The sequence below is a fragment of the Haliaeetus albicilla genome, chromosome 9, assembly GCF_947461875.1.
Source record: "Haliaeetus albicilla chromosome 9, bHalAlb1.1, whole genome shotgun sequence".
Taxonomy (NCBI): Eukaryota; Metazoa; Chordata; class Aves; order Accipitriformes; family Accipitridae; genus Haliaeetus; species Haliaeetus albicilla.
In genome coordinates, this window is record NC_091491.1 from 1,849,370 (window position 1) to 1,868,807 (window position 19,438).

Here is a 19,438-nt window from a genome sequence, read left to right on the forward strand (position 1 = left end):
GAGATGATTTTTGGTTTGCATTCCTTCGTGCTATAGGTGCTTATGTCAAGGTCACAGCATGTTTCTTTTGAGAAGGACCCTGAACGTTTTTATTGCAGCGTGGGGCTATGCTTTGGGAGAAGGACCATGCCTTTCCTTGGAAAGGACCTGGCATTCCTTGCTCTGAGCAACATTGGGAGACAATAATTTTCTTGCATTTGCTGGAGCATTTAAATTTATTTTGCGGAGGTCCCCAGGCCCCAGTGAGCTCAGTGTTCCCACGTATTAACCATGAGCTTTGTCCATCTCAGATCACCAAATATAAAAATGAAAAGACATTTCCATTGCTGGGTTCAGTGGTTGTGGACACTTCCCCGCCCGGAGCAGAAAAGCCGTTTCTCCATCTGGAGGTGCTGGTGGGACGGAGGGGAGTCAGGGGTCTGGCTGGAGTCTCCTGCCTTTCCAGTGACCTTACGCGGGTGCCGTGTCAAGCTGCTCGGTCTCCAGGGCCGCAGATCCCCCGTGCAGAATGGAAGGTAGGGCAGTTTGCCCAGTCTCCCCTTTTGTAGAATGCGTGCAAAGCTCGGACTTTACCGTGGGCCTACCAGGATGGGCTTTAGCACCAGGAATGCCGTGATGCCCTCAGGTACGCTGTAAGTAGAAAGGTCAGCGTTACCTGTTGGCGGTCGTTTTCATCCTGGAAGCAGAGCCTTTGCTTTCCCCCGGGAGACCGTCTCCGCACCGAGCGGTTGCTCGCACGCTGCGGCGGTAACGGACTCCGCGGCTGCATTGGGTGTTGCCTCCACCAAGAGCACGACAGCCCTTGGAACGTGACTGTTGGGTGGTCAGCGTGGTGCTTCCAGCAGCCGTGGCTCTGACCTGGCATGCCAGCACTGTCCGGAGAGCACCCAGCGCAGGGCAGGATCTGGCCAGCTGCGAGACGGGGCTCTGCAAGGCTCCAGCACGTGGGCTGGGAGTTCACCCAGCCTGCACGGTGGGTGCGTCGGACCTGCTGCCGTCGATGTCAGAGGCAGGAGCTGGATGGAGGTGGTGGTGTGAAAGCGGTGTTGGTTGTTGGTTGGAGTTCTGCTTCCGTGGCCAGGAGGGTCTCGCTTCGGAAGAGGTAATCCAGCAAAACTTGGATTTTTGGTTTAGCAACAAAGGATAATTAGAGAGATTGATCATTCCCCAAGACTACTGAAGCAAATAAACTGTTCGGTGCCCAATGCAGGATGAGAATGGCATCTAATGGAAATGGTGGGTAGGTCAGCATGGCCATAATTTGGCTTGATGAAGCATCCACATGGGCATGGTGTTAATGCGCTATTGATATTCAGCCAGGCAATTTCCCCTGCGTGGATCGGGCTTTGACTCGTTAGAGCAGAGCTGGGCACTGCAGCAGTAAATGAAGAGGAAAATTGAAGTAATGCTGTATTATAAATTTATGATTTCATCTGCCTGACCTAGAGAGCGTTGAGCACTGGTGATGCAGGCGAGAGCCCCCCCAGGCAGCTCCGGGTTTGCCCAAGGAGAGCGGGGCTGCTGCGGTGCCGCACGCTGCCCTGGGCTTGGAGGCGAATGCACTGGGGCAGGAGCATCCCCGGCCCCGCAGAGCATCCCAGGGCAGGCCAGCGGAAGAGATGGCATCCTGCACCGCACTGCCAGCTCCAAAAAACACCACAGGCACACGGGCAGCTGCCACCCACCACCATGCCGGTTCGGCCGGGGACCTCACCTGCAGCCCCCGCTCCCCAGGGCAGACCTCAGGCGCTGCCCGGCACGTCGGTCCCCCGTGGCCCCAGCAGTTGCGAGCTGACGGATCTGCTCCGGAGTCGCTCGAATCAGAATGAAACTTAATTTTTTCCACTTGGCAAGGAGAGGGGCTGCGGTCGGACGCCGCAGAGCGATTTTTCATGGTGGAGCTCGCAGTGGTGTTAATGGCGCTACTTACTTAGCAAACAATCCATTTATCAATATTGTTGTTCTAAAAAAAAAAGGAAAAGAGGTTTGTAAAGCTTAACTCTGAAAGATCTGATTTAATGACAGAGGTGATTAATTTCTAAAGGAATCCAGCTGTTGAGCTGTGAAATAAACACGCAAGGGCTAAGCAGTATGTACACATCGCTGAAAGCCGCAACGTGCTGTCCAGGGATCGCAGGGCTGCTTTCCCCTGGCACTGCTTAATCCCATAATCAAAATTCATCCAAGCATTTTTATCTTCCAGTTGTAGATTATGATTAATAGTACGTTATATGTATATATAAATCTAATCAGAAGTGGAGGGACTTGCTGCGGCAGAAAAAGAGCTGCACGATGTATGAGTACATTAAAGAATAAATAAAAGCAGAGACAGGAGACCCCCAGAAGAACCATTCAGCTGCTAAACAACGTGTTCTCAGGGTCCAGCCCAGCTGCTGCCGTCATCACTGCCAAGATTTCCACTGACTTCAGATGGAGTGAGAGCAAACTTTTCATGATGGTTTCTTGGTCTGGAGAGGTCTCTCCTGGAGGCTGGAGGAGTCTGGGCTGATGCTGACAGTCAGCAGGAACGTCACACAGCAGTTATTGCACTGGAATTGCAAAGGGTAGTTCCTGTTTTTAAGAAAACTGAGCAAGGAAATGCTGAGGATCGGAAGCGAGGTTATGGTTTTAGGAAATCTCCTTAGTGTACAGGATGGCTCGTGGCATCAGCCGTACCAGCCGTAGCAGGCAGCCACGGTGGGACCGGAGAGGACAGCTGTTTTGCATAAGGGCTGGAAAATTAAAACACGGGGGGGTGTCACAGTGCGTGACCCCTCAGCTTCTGCCAGCCCACGCACGTTTAGGGACCGGCATGACCTCCAGCACGTACGCAAACCTGCTGCTGCCTGCAGAGTGAAACCCCTCTGCCCTGGCCCGGTTGTCAGAGCCGACCGCCTGCGATGCTGGCGAGGCATGACCGGGTGACGCGGTGAAACCCGTGGCCGAGCGCCCGCGGGGCTGACCGCCGAGCGGTGGTCCCTCCGTCCATCAAACGCCCGCCGGTGGACCCCCCGCACCCTCTGCCCTCTTGCCGACACCACCTCGCGCTCCCGGCCGCTGTGTTAGAGCGGGCAGAGTTGCCACTTCATGTATTTACTTAAGCGCCTTTATTAACAAAATGGTCTCAAGTGGTATTTTTCTCATAATAAAATTTCAAAAGCTGCCTGAGGTTGGATGCGTTTCTGCGCCTATCTCAGAAATTGCTTTAGGAAGTGGCTCTTAGAGCCGGGTCTTACTTTCCTGAAAAATTAAAAGCTCTTTGACTCTCTGGCTCATTGCTGTTGCTGCCTCTAACTCTTTGATGTGTTAACTGTTGTCCTTCACACTCCCGGGATAAAGAATTACTACTACCTTAATCTCCAACTGTCAATAGCTCTGAAGCAAAGTACATTCATTGTAAGCTCTCCAAATGTCAGAGCAAACCTGTGTTATGTGTTTAGCCTTAGCATTTGGCATTTACTCTTCCAGCTAACAAGTATGCACAGTCCTTGGACTTCAGATACCAAAGTGCATGTTAATTACCTGAGTGACAGGTCTTATGCACAAAGCCAGGCAGCGAAGTGAGCAGGAAAGCCGGCCGGCTCTAGATGTTTCTATTCAAGATAATAATGAAACCCTTCTGCAGTTTTGCATGAGCGGAATAAATCTTGGTTTTTAATACCTTCTGTAAAATCAAGTTTCACCCATCCTCCATGTAATTTTGCATTGTATTTAAAAACAAAAAACCTTTATTAATCTTCAAACTTCTCTTTCTCTCTCTCTCTTTTTTTTTTTTTTTTTTAACGTTTCTGTGATCAAGGTTACCCGAATTTTGTTGCAACGTATGGCCGAGGATATCCTGGATTTGCCCCAAGTTACAGCTATCAGTTCCCAGGTACGTACATTTCATTTGCAGATTTACTTTTTCCCCCCTCTTTCCTTCTTTTTTTTTTTTTTTCTTTTTTCCTTTTTTTTAAATCCATAGCTGCAAGCTGAGACAGGCAAGTCTGCAGGGAGCATCTCACACAACAACAAATTTTTTTACTATTTTAAAACAGATATTTATATATACATATTTTAAATACATTTTTACTAACGTGTAAATTGGTACTGGTTATTTGAAAACAAACTTCTTAAATTAAAACATGAAGCAACAGAGATCATTTAAGAGCTATTACCCTCCCTTTGATGGGTTTTTCCTTTCATATATGTTATAGAGATATACACCGACACGCACACGCACACAGAGACTCGCACACACGTTCCCATACTATCCTGCGGTAAGTGTTTATTCATTACAAGTGCAGTCTTGGAATGAGAAGTCCAACCTTCCTGCGTTCTTTATCGATAGCTCCCGTGTCCTTCACAGAAAGAGTTTCTAGCCGTGTGTTGATGGTTCGGTTCGGCTTCGGTTTGGTTTCCCCCCCTTTTGCTTGGCGGGGCAGCCAACTGCTGCTGCGGCAGGACCGGGTCGGGGCGGCCGCGCCGCGCCGTGCCGCGGACGGGCTGCGGGACACGGCGGGGATCACGAAAAGCCCTTTCCCGTTCCAACACGTCCCGCAGGTGGGACTGAAACCACCCAGGACAGCGAGGTTCCTTTCCTTTCGCCCTGGGCTTTCCCGGGCAGCACTAACAAGCGAAGCGACGCTGCTGTGTTTATGGCTCACTAACAGCTGAAGCCCACCCGGCCACCGCGGCGAGGAGACCCCGGTGTGCTGGGCGTTAAATTCGGGAGGGCGCTTGTCGGGGGGGGGGTCACGGATGAGCGGTCCCACCGCCCGCTGCCGCTCGGCGGCTCAGAAATGGAGGGGTGGGAGCCGAGCTCTGCTCAGGGTGATGGAGAAAGAGAGTGAACCCCCCCCCCCCCCGGCAGCGAGCAGCGGCGGGCGCGGAAGGGGCAGCAGCTCCGCGGGGAGGGGAACCAAACAGAGAGAAGGTCCTTCAGGGCGGGTGAGGGTGCGGAGGGATGCTCGGCTCTACCTGCGGCACACTGGGGCGAAGATGCAGCCTCGCGTTCGGCTCCAGGCAGTTAGGATGAAACATTGCATTGGAAGCATACGTATTATTAGCATCCGTAAGACGAACAATGTCCTTGGGACGGTAGTTTCTGTGCAGCCGGGTTTTTTTTAATAACACCAAGGGAAACAGTGGTGTTAGGCGTTCTTTTTCAATTTCAGTTCACAAACGCTAGGGCCGTACTTACAGCTCATCTGCCTCTTTCCCACCCGCGCTACCCCTTCCCAAACGGAGCCGGGTCCGAAACAACCAGGGTGTCAGGGCTGGCGGCGGAGCTGCTGGGGCAGCGTGCCGGGCAGGGAGGGTCGGCAGCGGTGGGGAACGGGGCTGCTGGTGGTGACGAGGCTGCTGGAGCCGGTGGGCAGAGGTCCAGGCTGGCAGGATCGCAGCCGTTGGTTGAATATAAGGAGGAGGCTTCCGAAGGCGTTCGCGTGTTGTCTCACACTTTACTCCCAGGCCCTTACGATTCCTTGTACCAGCTGATTCGTACAAAGACAGCTAAATGAGAGACACCTTTGATAAGTTAAATGATGAAAATCGGCAGAGCTTAGATGACTCTAATTATAAACATGTCTAAAATGAACATGTCTGCCAGCTCACAGCAGAGGTGCCGTTTGACACTAGCCCTCATTATATATGTTTTTATTAAGGGCCTGGTTTTTCAAAACGGGCCTCCCAGTTATTTGCTAGTTATTTTCAGTCTCTTGCAGAGATTGAATACGCAGAAGAAAATCCAAGTGGATTGTCACCCCCGAAAAGCAGGTGAACCTGACTGCGGGCACCGGTTGTGCCTTTGGGAGCAGGGCAGCGAAGGGGAGACGCTCAGAGTCCTCCACTGCCTTGCTTGGATTTCCCTGCCCTAAAGCTCTGCCCGTGTTGTTTGCTCCATTCCCGCTCAGACGATTTATTCCTTAAGAGCACTCAGAACCGTTAATAGAGTTGTTAGGCGGTTTTTCTCAGATGACTTGGACTCCGGTCTCTAGAAACACGACCCGTCAGAGCGGCGCGGGGCGCGGGAGCCCTCCCTGCCGGCAGGCACGGCGCGAGGGGTTTGATGCCCGTGGGCAGGACGGCGTGTCCCTGTTCCTGGAGTCGGGCATTTGGAAGGAGGAGTGTTGGGGGCAGAGCACCCTGTACCATGGGAGCACAGCTCAGGGTGCGAGAGCGCCTTTTGGGAGCGGGTCAGGATTGAGGACGGGGATGTGCCAGTGTCCGCTGCTCGCACCTGCCACGGGGAAAGACCTTTAGTGCCAGGGGACGAATAGCATAAGCGTGGTTCCAGCACGCAGTCCTCCTCCTCGAAAGAGCCCAAGCCCCCCAACCCTTCCCTTCCCATGTTTTGATGCTTGCAGAAGTGCCCGTGGGGCCTGTGGCACAACTGTGGCTTGGAGCGTGAGATAGGAGCACGTGCGAACCTGATGGAGGGAAATCTGAAATCTGCTTTTTTAGTAAGTTGTCATGCCCAAATGCTCAGGGTTAGGATTTGGAAAGAAAAATACTTGGCCGTTGCTGCAGGAGCATCCCAGGCAGCGTGCCGGAGAGCTTCGTCTGCCTCCCGGCTCTGCGGTACCCAAACAGCGGTGGTGTTGCAGCCGCACCGATGTGTATGTATAAGCATACACAGCAATACAATACGTACAGAGATACAGCTGTATTCCTATGGCTCGGTATAGAGGGGACCTGGCAGGGCTTTTTACTACAGTACAGTTGTGTCGTGAAACCTGTTCTCCTGCACGGGTGCTGCGGTAAACCAGCCTGGCAGGGCGTCCCGGCGGGTGTCGGTGCGGAGCCATGCTGTTCGCAGTCACCGTCCCGCAGGGCTCTGCGCTGCGGCGCCTCGTCACCTGCCAGTGGGCGTTATTCTGGTTCCTCCTCAGGTTACGCTATTTACTTCTTTAATAAAAAAAAAAAAAAAAAAAAAAAGAACTGTCCTATTGGTATTTACTGTTGTCCAAGTGAAACGAGGCTACAGACGTCACGATTCACCTGTTTGCATTTCCATTTCTGTACTGGGGCGCGCCGGCTGCCGGAGCTGCTGGCAGGGTCCCCGGACGGGCCCCTCTCCCGCATCCTCCGCTCTTCCCTACCAGCACGGGGACGGCCCCTCGCTCCACGGGCGAGACACACGCAATCACTTTGGCGACTGCTCTATCTTCTCCCATCACGTTATTTTTTTCCTGTAGGCCTTTATAACTCAGTACGTAGCCTTTTTTTTTTTTTTAATTGCAATCACTCCCTTTCTGTGTCTTCTTTTTTTTTTTTTTTTTTTAATTTCTGGGACTTATCTTTTCAGTTTAATCTATTAATTTCTGTTCTTATTTCACTTTGCAGACTATTTGCCGATTTCACAAGACATAATTTTTATCAACTAGTTCTTAAAGATGCATAACAAATTAATCGGGGTTTACTACAGTGCTAATGAGAGAGAGAGAGAGACAGACAGAAAAAGCCTGGGTGGTCCATGTTTAATATCAATGTCCACTGAAAAATTGCTGCTCTTACTGGCTGGTTTGATTGACTGGACTTTTTATTTTATTTTTATTTTTTTAAAGGCTCCATATCCTCACTGCTTTGAGTTTGCTTTTTATTTTTTTATTTTTTTTTATTTTTTTTTTCCTCTGCTTTGTTATGAGTTTTTAATGCCCACTTGGAATGTAACTCACAAGGATTGGGGTTAGGGGCGTTATGAAGGCATGACTTCTCACAAACTTTTTAGAAATAATTTTATCAAGGAAGCAAAAATGATGATTGGGTCTCACAAGCAGCCCCAAAGAGAGATATTGGCGCTTTTTAACATAGAGTCGTTCATCAGTAGCACAAATCATAATTAGGGTGGAGCGAGACTAGCATCTCCCGTCACTAGGATCATTAGCAACGCAGGGTTTATTATTTAATTATTCCAAACGAGTGCCCTGCGTCCGCACGTGTGACCCTGTGGCGCTGGCGGCTGCGGGCGCAGCAGACCCACGCGTGTTTTCTCCCGTTCCGTTCGCTTTGGGTCGGTGGCTCTTCCCAGAGCTGCCGTAATCACGCAAGGGCCGTGGCTCGCAGCCGCCAAACGAAGGGCTTAGGCAGTTCCGCACCTCCGGCAGCAATCCCTGTCCCAGCTCCGAGCCGCTCACCGCCCCCTCGTCTCGCAGCCGGCCATGCGCTCGCATACTCCCTGCAGTCGCTTCTACTTCCAGACTTTGCTTGCAAATCATGGGCAAATTACTTAAATTTTGGCAAGAGGTTCAAGCTTTCCCCTGCTAGCTTATCGCGCCTCTGAATCTCCACCCAAATCGCAGAAGAGCTGCAAGCCTATGTGATAATGCCTCCATCCATTGGCTTTATTTTTAACAAGACAGATTCTGGACTTCTGGGTAGAAAACACACGTCATATTTAAATTCTGTTTTTCTTGAAGTGTTTCTACCCATTTTATAAGTTTGTGAGAAGTAAATTGCATGCTTACAGTAGAACTGTAATGCATTTTAATGTTTGTTAATCCACTTGTTTAAAATGTCAGTGTCAAAGGCTCTACAATACACGGCTATGCTGTTCATTTCATTAAAGATGCTTGATGTAATAATTGGTTAGTTTTCTTTTTACTTTTCTGCAGGCAATAGCTTTTTTTAATCTGTATGGCTTCTTATTATTTTGTTTGGGTTTTTTTGCTATGAATTGCTTTGCTTTTGTGAACTTGTCTTAGTGTGCATGATTTGCAAACATTTCAGCTATTGTGAATTTTCTCATTTTTTGTAAATAGTCCATCTGTGCTTTTCTTTTTTTCTTTTTTATGACTTTTTTCCTGTAAGTAACTGAGGTAGAAAATAATAATAAATTGTTTACAACGGATATGCTGTGTTGCTGCTCTCTTAGCTTGCAGTTTTAATATTTTGGTTTGGACGCACCAAATAACCAGTACCAATGACAATTTAATAAAAGAATAAAACAACCATCACTCAAAGTGTGTGACCCAGTGTTTGAAGAATCTGGAGATGAACGGTTACATACGAGGTGTGTTTACAGCAAAAATTAAAACCAAAAAAGACAACAATGCACTTGTAATTGGGGAGAGAGGAGTGACTCCGTGTTAAAATTGCAGTATTCCCAGCAGTCTGGTCTTCCACCACTGTGGTCAGTGCAGTCCGTGCCAGCGACCGAGGTGGGTTTAAGCGTCAAACCCATAAGCGTATTAGAAAGCCTGGTTGCGAACTCTCCAGCACTAACGTGCAGGAATCTGTTTCTGCTGTTTGGAAATGGAAAGGCAAATCAGGTAACGCGTGTCGCTGTGAGGAGGTCCCTGGCTGGGATGGCAGCCGGTGTTCTTGGTGCAGACCCCGCGGTGGGACGGGTACCGCTGGCCGTGCCTGCAGGGTGGGGAGGTTGCCATCACTGTTTTTATCTCAGTTATACTTTATTCCATCTTTACCTGGATGTTTGGGGATTGTCAAAGTTACTTAGAAACCCTCAGCTCAGATATTTAATTTTTTTTTTTTAATTAAGGGTTTGTTTGCTTGTATGTTTGTTAAAGCTTATTAAAACCTTTGTATATGGGGAGAGGTGGGAAAACCAAATATTTTCACAAACTTTCCAGAGCTCAGGGAAATACACTTGCTTATTAATAATGGTACTCCATAGTCCGCCAAGCCCAGCCTTGGGTCACGCTCCTGCAGTGCCTGGTGATGTGAAAATGCAACGCAAGATCAGTTCAAAGTCTAAACTGGTGTTTTTCATTATTATGAGAGCATTGAAACCAACTGTCTGTTAATCTATAGAGCTTAATTTAGTTTCTTTCCTGATACCAGTCACAAACTGTTCACTTGTTGGCCATCGGTGCTGGGCAGGAAGGTATTCTTGTGTAAAAGTTATTTGTGATGCTTGCCTAGTAGGTCTAACAGTTATTTTCTGGGTGAGGAAGAGGAGCTGGTACCAAAGACAAGGGTAATTATTATAATAATTACATGCTTAAGGCTGCTTCTTCATAGTGTGAGAGAAGGAGGCGAGGTAAGGGAAATTCCTGCGTTTGATATTTAGGACACCCAGAGATACTGGGAAGCTGCAAGTTACGTTGCTCTTGCAGGTCTCACTCCTGGTTAATAATTTCTTCAGGGAGCGCAGTGGGAACGGGAGGAAAAGAATGTGTTTGTAGCTTCAACATACTGCAGAGCTGACCATTCTGTCTGTAGCAAGGTGTGGTGGTACAAAGCGATGGCCATACTCAGGAGGTGCAGCTTTTTACCGTGTTCAGTGCCTTCTGGCAAAGTTTGGGAGCTGGTACGTTCAGCTCACCAGAAGGAGCGTAAGCCAAATCCCCACAAAGGACTTAGCTGTAATTCTGCCAACTGAGATCAGCCAAGGTCTGGCTCCCAACACGATGCGCATGGTGCTTCAACGACCCCGAGCCATATTCCCGTGTACACGAGCCCCCAGCTATCTACTCTGGTGATGTAAAGCGATTTTAAAGTGGAGATGCTGCCTACACATGGCTTCTTTACGAGCAGGGAGTAATAAAGTTAGTATTAATAAGAGTCAGTTCTGTAAAACACTCTTTAAAGCACTGTTACACAAGCCTGAGACTTGTGTAACGTTTAGTAATGGGAGCAAAGTTTGTCTGGTCATGATACTTTAATGATCAAACTTAACATTAAGAAAGAAGGAGAAATTGCTGGCAGCTGCAAAATAGGAGGAAGAAATACAAAACATTTTAAATTGTCTATTCAGTTAGTTAAGCCTTGTAACAGCAAGAGATGCGGAACGAAGCTGGAAATGTTTTTCACTCCTTTGTCTAACCCTTTCTTAACTGCTTAAAATCTGCTCTAATCATCCCTGCACTGCATGCTTTTTTTCACCTAAAACACATTACTGCATCTGCATGGCATAAAATGGTTTACAAAGTGCATTTGAAATCTGCTAGAACCATCTTAATTACCACTTTTCAAACATCTCCGTTTCAGCCTCCATCAGTGAAAACAGAGACTATAGACTGGACCTGTCTTAAAATTAAGATTTTGGGTTTCTTTTGCTGGCAGAGGGCAGGCTGAAGAGGGACCCTTCACATTGCAGGTGCATCCCTGGAGTGAGGAGCAGCTGGAACTGCAGACAGCAAACTGAGAAATTAATATAGCAAAGCCCATAAATTTCCAGCCAGAAGGTACTCCTTCAAGTTCTGCTTAGATGACAGTAGCTTTTGTTTTGATGCAGGAAAAAATGGTATCTAGAGCTGTTGCCTGAGTCCAAGCAGAGCTTAAGCACCTTTGCCTCTTGGGCACATTTTTTCTGAGAAGAGTTGCATTTTTTTAATGTTGCAAAGAATTGCATAAAATTCCTTTTTCACCTCCCGTTTCCCGCACCCCTTAAAATAATCTCCTGCATATTAAATTTCCGGTGAGCTTTTCAAGAGGTAAGCTGTTGATCTGAGTCGCGGGTCCAGCTTCCACCAATTTCGATGGCAGCAGAGCGTAGCCAGTAAAAATGCTGCCTGTCCCCCTTTTCCTGCCCCATCACCTCTGTGCAGGTGAGGCTGCTCTTAAGGTTTCCCCAAACAGCGTGTCTGGCTAAGGACCAAAACTGCCCGCATCCTTCATTAGGTTTTTCCCTACTGATACCTTGCATAACTGCTTGAGCAGTAAGAACATCTTGAACATTGAATTTAAATGCTGATTGTCCTATTCTCAACTGCTCACTGATCCATGCGTGGAGTTTGAGACGGGCTTTAAAACTTCAGGATCGTTGCCCTGAAAATGAGCGATCGTAAAGGGACAGGGAGGAAAGAAAAGGAAAAAAAAACCCAAAGCTACCGGTCTCTCAGGAGCTCTTTGCGTTTCGGGGTGATACTGCAGCAACGGAGCTCCTGAGCGATCGGTTCTGCTGTGAGCAGGCCACAGCTGCAGCAGCTGGGAAGTGTAATGAGAATAATTATTCACAAGAGTAAAGAGGCATAACGCAAACACACATGTATGGAAGAAAACATGGTAACCCTATAGAAAGAAGAGCGTGGTCTGGCAATGCCAGTTCTGCTGTCAGGAATTGTACGTGTCTGAGTTAGCCAGAGCACAACAGCTAGCCCGCTTATGTCTCTGTAGATACAATTTTCAACTGTAAAGCTGTTAAAAATTGGGAGCTGGGGGTTGCAAAGAACTTGAAGAGATTAGTCTCCTTAAAGCACAAAAACATTAAAATGCGAGTGTTTTTCAATCACAGTTAGTAGTAGGATTTCAAGCTGGTAATTAAGTAGCTTCCAAGTCCTCCTTTGCCCAGAAGCAGTAATATGTAGTCGCTGCAGTGATGCCCTGAAGGCTTCTGGGCTCAGCATCACAATCCTCTCCTCTGACTTGTTTTATAACGTGGATTATGAAATACTCAGTGGCAGTTCCTCCAGCGAGGCAGCAGGATGTTCTCCGTCTCTGCCAGCGATGGCTGTTGCGCTTGGTGAGCTGCAGTGTCTCTCTGCGACGGGCATTCACTCACGACTTCAACACACGTAGGTTGTGAAGAATTTCCTACCCTCTGATAACCTTGTCCTCTGATTAATTATCTTCTCTTTTACATAGTTGCCTCTTGTCTGCGTTGAATTTTTCCAGTTTCAGCCTCCAGACATGAGTTCTTTTTATGCCTTTGTTCATCATCAAGGATCTGTCTTTTAATAATACTTATCCAGATAGTTTAGATCATTCATAAAAATTTAAGCAAGTGGTTTAACCAAATAGCTCATTTCCTATACCATCGAAGCAACTGAAATGAGGCTTGAAGCAAATCAGTGCCACTTTGCTGAACTTTAAATATATGCCTTAATGCGGTTCCATCTAACCTGCCCTTGTTCATTCAGCAGCAGGTGACTGAAATTCAGAGTTTCTGTGCTGCGTGACAGCTTGGGTGCAGTGAATTCACAGGTATTCCCCTGCAGTGATCATTTCATTTATACTTACCTTGTTTATTAAAAATCGAGAGTAAATGTTTGGCTTTGGGCTTTAAAATGAGGAATGCTTTCATCGGAGTGATCAACTTGGTATTAAACAGAATTACTTGCTTTTAGGAAGTAAGTTGGTCGAGATTCTCTTTCATCCACATCAGCTGCATTCACTTGAAGCTCATAATTCTCTTGTGTTTCACCAGTGACTAAATTAGGGAGAATCCAAATTACATATTGAGTTTGAGTGTTGGATGGTGGGAGGTATAGTTTTCACAGGACATGTTTGAGAAGTATAGTGGATGCCTTCAAGCTGCCATAGGATAGGAACGGTTTTGAAGTAGAGTAAGTAAACTAAATCAGCTACCAGCTTTTGCTTTTTGGTTTGGGGTTTTTTTTGAATAAATAGTTTTCTTAGAATAAACTATTTGCCTTTGAGAAGTTTCCCAGTGTTCTGTACAGTGAAGTAACTGCAAAAGGGTTATTACACTTGAAACGACACAGAATGATAATTTGGAGACAAACAAGGCTTTGTCTCACTGATGCATAAAGTAATTACTGGGCAAAAGTGCATCATTCTCATTTTAAAAACTGTGGCCTGAGAGTGGTAAACAGCTGAAAAATGGGTCGTTCACTGTACATAAAGTGGAAGTGCCAAATTTTAAATTAACTATATTTCGGTTTTATTGTTTTGTTGAAGCTCCAAAGCAGAAATATTTGTTCATAATAACATCCATCTGCAAACATGCATCCGGTGTGAAGCGCATTATGGGTGTCTGACGTTGAGAATTCTACAAAATCTTGCCATGCACCATACATTTTAAACAGCAGATGACTGTGCCTTGAATAACACAGTGGGCTGCTTAATGAGGTTTCCATTATGCATGATGTGCTGTATCTGAAGTTCGCTAATTTTCTGACCTGGTGAAATAGATTTTAATAAGCTTGATGTAACACAGCCTATAAAGACAAAGGGAAACACTTAATGGGGCTGTCACAATAAAGGATTCTGAGCAGGCTTGGAGATGCTAAAAGTGTTAATAGAATTGATCAAAAGCTCAGGAAAGAAATTCTCCATTTCCATGGAGGTCTGCCCTGCACCTTGCTTGGTCCCTTCTGTTTGCTGTTGCATGGACGGCGCCATCCCGCTTCTTTAAAGACAAACCAGGGTCACTGGTGGGAAACACGAGACGTTTCAAGCAGGGCTTGTAGCTGCCTCCGCACTCGCTTCCTACTGGCTTTGGGAGAGCTTCAGTAGAGTCTTCAATCAAATCCCAAAGAGTTAATTGCTACTCAACTGTGATAATGAGTTGTGAATGCTTTGGTAGAATCCTGATCTTTCATCAATTTTAGATAAAGTTTGATTTCTCTGGATATATATTCTTCTCTAATTATTGAGCATTTAGTTGTTAATTTAAAGCTTGGAATGGTAGCAGGTTTTTTTCTTTCTCATTCTTGTTTCCTTATAGAAAGGGAGGGGGAGTCTGAGACAGAGAGGCCTGAAAGATGAAGGTTTTAAACATAAAGGGATTGTTTTGGGATGGAGCTTTCCCTTGTGCGTGCTCACCATTAAAGACTACATTTTTGTCCAGTAAATTGGACCCACGCCTGCCTGCCTTCAAAAAAAAAAAAAAGCTACCAGGCTCTTCTGCTTCATGATTTTGAGTCTCTGATACTTTTGAAATGAAGCCTAAAGATCCTACAAAGAGGATAACACTGCCTAATGGAAAGAATAATGCAAGCGAGAACCCATTTGAAATGACAGCTGTGAGCCTCGCGAAGCTTTTCTGTGCTGATCAAAGCTGCTGGTAACGTTGTTTGAAAAGAGGATATCAGTTTCCCCCTCTCCTTTTCCCACTCAACCTGCAGATGATTTTATATTCCAGACTTTGCGCTTTTTTCCTGGGAGATCAAGTGAACCTCCTAAATGACCGGTGTTCAGACCCGCGTGCTGGGGAGCACCGTCGGCGTAAGAGGCAGGGTGGTTTGGGGGGGATATAGCATCAGAGCTCGATCCCCCTTGTGCGTAGGGCCCTCCGAAACGCCCCGCGCAGAGACGCAGTGACTTTGCGAGACTGAGCCGCAGCGTTCAGCTCTTCTGCCAACGTGTGCAAATACTCCAAACTATCCGTAAACAGAGAGGAAGGATTTTGCTTGCTAGGCACAGTTTTATGGTGGCTTTTATTTTATTCTCCATGCGTGTCCCATAATTTTGGATGTTTTCCCAAGTTCGGTGCTGAAATCAGGTGATGATTTGAGCATCTCAGCTTCCGTTTTTATTCTTGTTTTAAATCCCTGTGCTTATTGCTAAAGTCTAAACATGACCTCGTGTGCCCTAAGGGCTTTAGCCATTAGAAGCAGAGAAAGTTCTCTGCATGATATTTTTTGATGTAAGAACTAATCTCATGATCTTTGTGACTTCTTTTTGGTTTGATTCCCATCGTCTGGCTGTCTGTAGAGGACAGGGTCTTGTGTCCTTGGGGGATGCAAGATATTTGGGGTGTTCAGGGGCTGGACAGAGCAGAGCAGGTCTGAAGGAGTCCATGAAAAGCCAGGGCTGCACACGAGGGAGTCCTGGCAGCACGCGTGGAGGAAGGGGGTGTAAACAGTTCTGGTGTTTTTCACTCACTCCTGGTTGCCTTGTAGCCAGCTTCAGGCTGGGGTAAAGGAGAGCTCAGCACTTTGAGAAGGGAATGATCCCACCAGGGTGGGAGAAGGAGCACGGCGGAGACCTGTGGAGGGAGCGTGCCCTTCGCTGGGAGCCCTTGAACCCCTCGAGTCCCCCGTAAGGACTGGCCCTGCTCAGGCAGCGTAGCTCTCGCCAGATTCGTTCACAAAGCCCCTGGAAGATCCGCTAAATCCTGGGCTCTCGGCGTTCTCTGCTCGGTAATGCCAAGCGGGAGACGGCGGGGCTGTGTGCTGCCTGCCCAAATCCAGCCCGGCTGCCCCTGGGCATGCACCAGCCCTTGACCCCCCTCCCCTTCTCCCAAACTTATTTGTGCCTTGGAGAAGGCAGTTGCTTACAGCCAGCCATTGACTAAATCTGTGACCTTAGGGCAAAGCATTTAAAACCAGATGTGTCCATCTTCCTCGCACAAGCCTGCTTCAGTATTTAAAGTGAAACTATTGATGCAGGAAGCAGAAAAATTTATCTGTGAAAAATTGAACTCCAAATACTGGCTTTAGCTCGTTCAGAGCAATAAGAGAGCATGAAATTGATGTGAATCCTCAGGGCTTTCCTGGACAGTGTGCGAGCCCATTGCAAAACATTTATTGTAAAATATCTTCTAATTGCAATGCCTAAAGTGGGCACTTTTGTGCTTTTGAACAGCTTTGGTATCTTGTTTTCTCTAGGCAATTATAAGCAGCGGATACGCAAAAGACAGGGATCGTTTCAGCAGGAATCGGAGTACCTTAAACAAACACGATGAATGAATTGATCTCTCCCTCCACCCCTTTTGATTTTCCAGTTGACTTCAGAGAGCAGAGGGCTCGGAGGGAGCCGGGCAGGCGCCGGCTGCGCTCCCTGCCTGGCCAGCGGTGGGATCGTCGCTGGGGTTGGGATCCAGAGTGCGCTGCAGTCGACGTTCCCGTTGATTTCAAGGCGCTCTGGTCCAGGCGCCCATCCCTGGCACCCAGTTACCTCTGAGCCACCTGTTAAAAATGAACCGGGAGCATGCAAGCCCCTCGGCAGCTGGCTGCAGGGTTCAAAGAGCCTGCTGACACCCCACAGCCCTCCGTGGCCCCTGGGGTCCCCCCACGCCCAGCAGTCCCGCATCCCCAAAGCCACTGCTCTGTCTCCCAGAGAAGCCTGCGCTTCCCAGGCATTGCTAAGGGAAAACGGTGGAGCTGGCACGTCACACGCTGGGCTCTGTCGGCTAACGCGTCTCCTTGCCCCCTGCTCCGGCCCTCGGAGGTATCCCCAGTGCCCCGTGCTGGGGTCCCCATCAGTCAGAGCGGGACGGATCGCATCCACCTCTGCTGCTGCCTGGGGAACAGCACCCGGGAAGGTGCCGCTGGGACTGGGCGGCTGCATTTCACCTTGTTTTAAACCCCGATGCTAGGGGAGGGGAATGTGTGCAAGGCGCACAGCCTCGCCAAAGCACCGGCATGGTCTGGAGGACCAGCAAGAGGCTCAGTGGACAAGCAGGTTCCTTCTGAGGGCCTGGAAACCAGCGAAAGTGCCTGCTAATGCTTTCCTCTTTACTAAAGAGCTGCAGATAGCTCTCAGATTTTAATAAAATGGCGTGACAGCACAGGCAGAAGGGTGGTAGAGGCAGAAGTTTCTTGCAGTACACAAAACAGGTTCAGTATTAATTGTACTGTCACTGTAGTGCTGTTCTTTGAAGTCTTCACTGGTGTGGAAGTTTAGAAACAACGGGAGGGAATAATACAGTGTGACCAAAGTGCTCAAATAATGCTATAGGGTTGGTACAAGGGGAATTACAGAGATTAGTGGTGGGTCTTGAGACCAGAACCTGCGAGAGCCCAGCTGCACCCTTGGCTATCTGAAAATGTCTTTCTCGAGTCATTTTGCTTCTTTGTGCCTCACTTTATCCTATCTGTGACGTGGGGACAGCGTCAGCTGCCGATCACTGCTGAGAGGTTTGGGAGCAAACAACCACATAATTACAAAAGTAAGTTAGCCCAGTTGTGAGATGTCGCACGGCATTAATGTGGTCACCAGTGTGGTGATGGGGAAATTTGTTTTCAGCTGAACGAGCTGATGAATGCAGTGCCTGGCAAATGTAATTTCAGTGTGGGGGATTGATTACTTTCAGTACGTTGGGTTGATTTAGAGATCCTCCAGTGATGGAGCCAGCCTGTGAATCTGTATCGGTAAGCGGATTTTTGCCAATCTTGATCATCAATCCCCATTTCCGCCTCCCACTTCTGCAGCGGTAAGGGTCGCGCAGCCGTGCCACTGCCGCTCCGCCTCTGCCCGGCCGGCCGCAGCGTTCCTGGGCAGAGCACGAGCAGCCGATCACACTTGAGTTGTCTGGAGTGCCATGTCGCGCAGATGCTTTTATCTCAGAATTGGGATAATAGCTTTCTTTGGGGGGTGGAGGGATTGATTTTTCACACATCTGTCCACTGGAATGCAATAACGGATCCTTTGTTCAGGCTCTTTCTGTGGAGTGCCTTCTCCACCCTTGTTATTTCATTCTTCTTTTGCATGGCAAAACTTTTTGTCCTGCATTTCAAATAGATACTGAGCATCCCTGGCAGTTGAACAAGAGAAACAAACTTTCCAGCCCTGGTTTTTATGCTGTTTTCAGGGGATGCTTGGTGATTTGAAGGGTATTTGATTGGTTTTGGCAGAGGCCTTTTATTCCGTGGAAAATCCACAGCTCCTCTGATAGTTTATGGATGGTTTAGGGAGCCCCTGGAGCCTCCAAATGAGAGATTTGCTGGTGGCCAGCTGGTCCTGGATGTGCCATGGGAACGCTGAGGACACTGCTCTTGGGACGTGTGCTGTGGTGGGCAGGGAATGGAGAAGGAGAGGCTGTAGGGACAGTGCCAGCTCTGCTCCTGCCTAACCCGCAGCGGGAGAGCTCAGGGGTTGGCCCAGGTATGGCTCTGCATGAAAACAAAGCCCCAGAGCCTCAGCCCTTGTCCTGCAGACGCTTTCCCTGCTGCTTAGAGGTTGGTTTGACGCTTAACGCCGAGGTCTTCTCACTCCAGCGTACCGCAGCTCCAGCGCTAAACGTATGTCGGGCGACCCGACCGGGGTCAATGGCTCCATCACCAGCAAGAGGGAATTTAGCACTTTGGTATTTGGTTATAATATCCCCCCGCCTGGGTGTGCTTCCTCTTGCATCCCACTCCACAGAGATTGTAGCAGTTCATCAACATAATAAAAACAAACAGCTTCCCATTGGCATTAAGGAACAGGATTTGCTGTGCGGCGCGTGGGCTCTGCGCATGGGGAGCAGCAGCAGACAGCAGCCTGGGGTAGCTGTGCATACATTTACCTATACTATTTTTTTTCCCCCAACAGCCCTATTACCATATTTAAATGCAAGTATGTCTTTTTTTAATTGATGTTTTAAGTAGCTTCAAGTCACTCTAGCCTAGTTGTTCTCTGCTCCTTTCTCCCTGGTAGATTACCTGTAGCTGAGATGATAGTGCTAGAGGTAGCGGGCTTGTAGTCTGCTGATTTCTCTGGGTCTCGCTCTCTCCATTCCTCTAGCTCACTGTTCTCTTTTTCTGTTGCCTCAGTTGTTTTTCTGTGGTTCTTCAGCATTGCAAAGCAGCTGTGATCAAAGTCCTGGAGCCCCCTCAAGGGGCAGGTCCCGTGGTGGTGACTACCCCCAGGGTTGTCCTGTCGGGTGCCCGGAGCAGTCGGAGCTCCCCAGAGACCAGGAACCTCCGAGGGTTTTGTTGGCTTTGGAGCAAGGGGGTTTGGGGTTCTTGCTGATCACCTGGACCTTGCCATTGCCCTCTTAAAATATATATATTTAAAGTCAGAGCCTCTGGCAGATCTTCTGAATATTAATTAAGTAAACTAAATCTGCAATCTTACTAGCAGCATTTCATTCATCTGTAAGGGC

General features: G+C 48.1%; 1 protein-coding gene across 33 annotated transcripts in view; it reads left to right on the forward strand.

Annotated features, from left to right (window-relative positions):
• Positions 1-19,438, forward strand: part of MSI2 (musashi RNA binding protein 2) — a 259,898-nt gene that overhangs the window by 211,674 nt on the left and 28,786 nt on the right. For 19 of the 33 annotated variants that reach the window (XR_011326024.1, XR_011326025.1, XM_069790893.1 and 16 more), the window contains 2 exons: positions 3,800-3,874; positions 18,886-18,909. Coding sequence is in view for 30 of the 33 variants with exons in the window: in XM_069790893.1 (XP_069646994.1) it covers positions 3,800-3,874; positions 18,886-18,909 (99 nt within the window). In the remaining 3 variants the exon portion in view is untranslated. Of the gene's footprint in view, positions 1-3,799; positions 3,875-7,326; positions 8,831-18,885; positions 18,910-19,438 lie in introns of those variants that run through there. The other 14 variants (XR_011326026.1, XM_069790881.1, XM_069790890.1 and 11 more) reach the window with 2 other exon arrangements.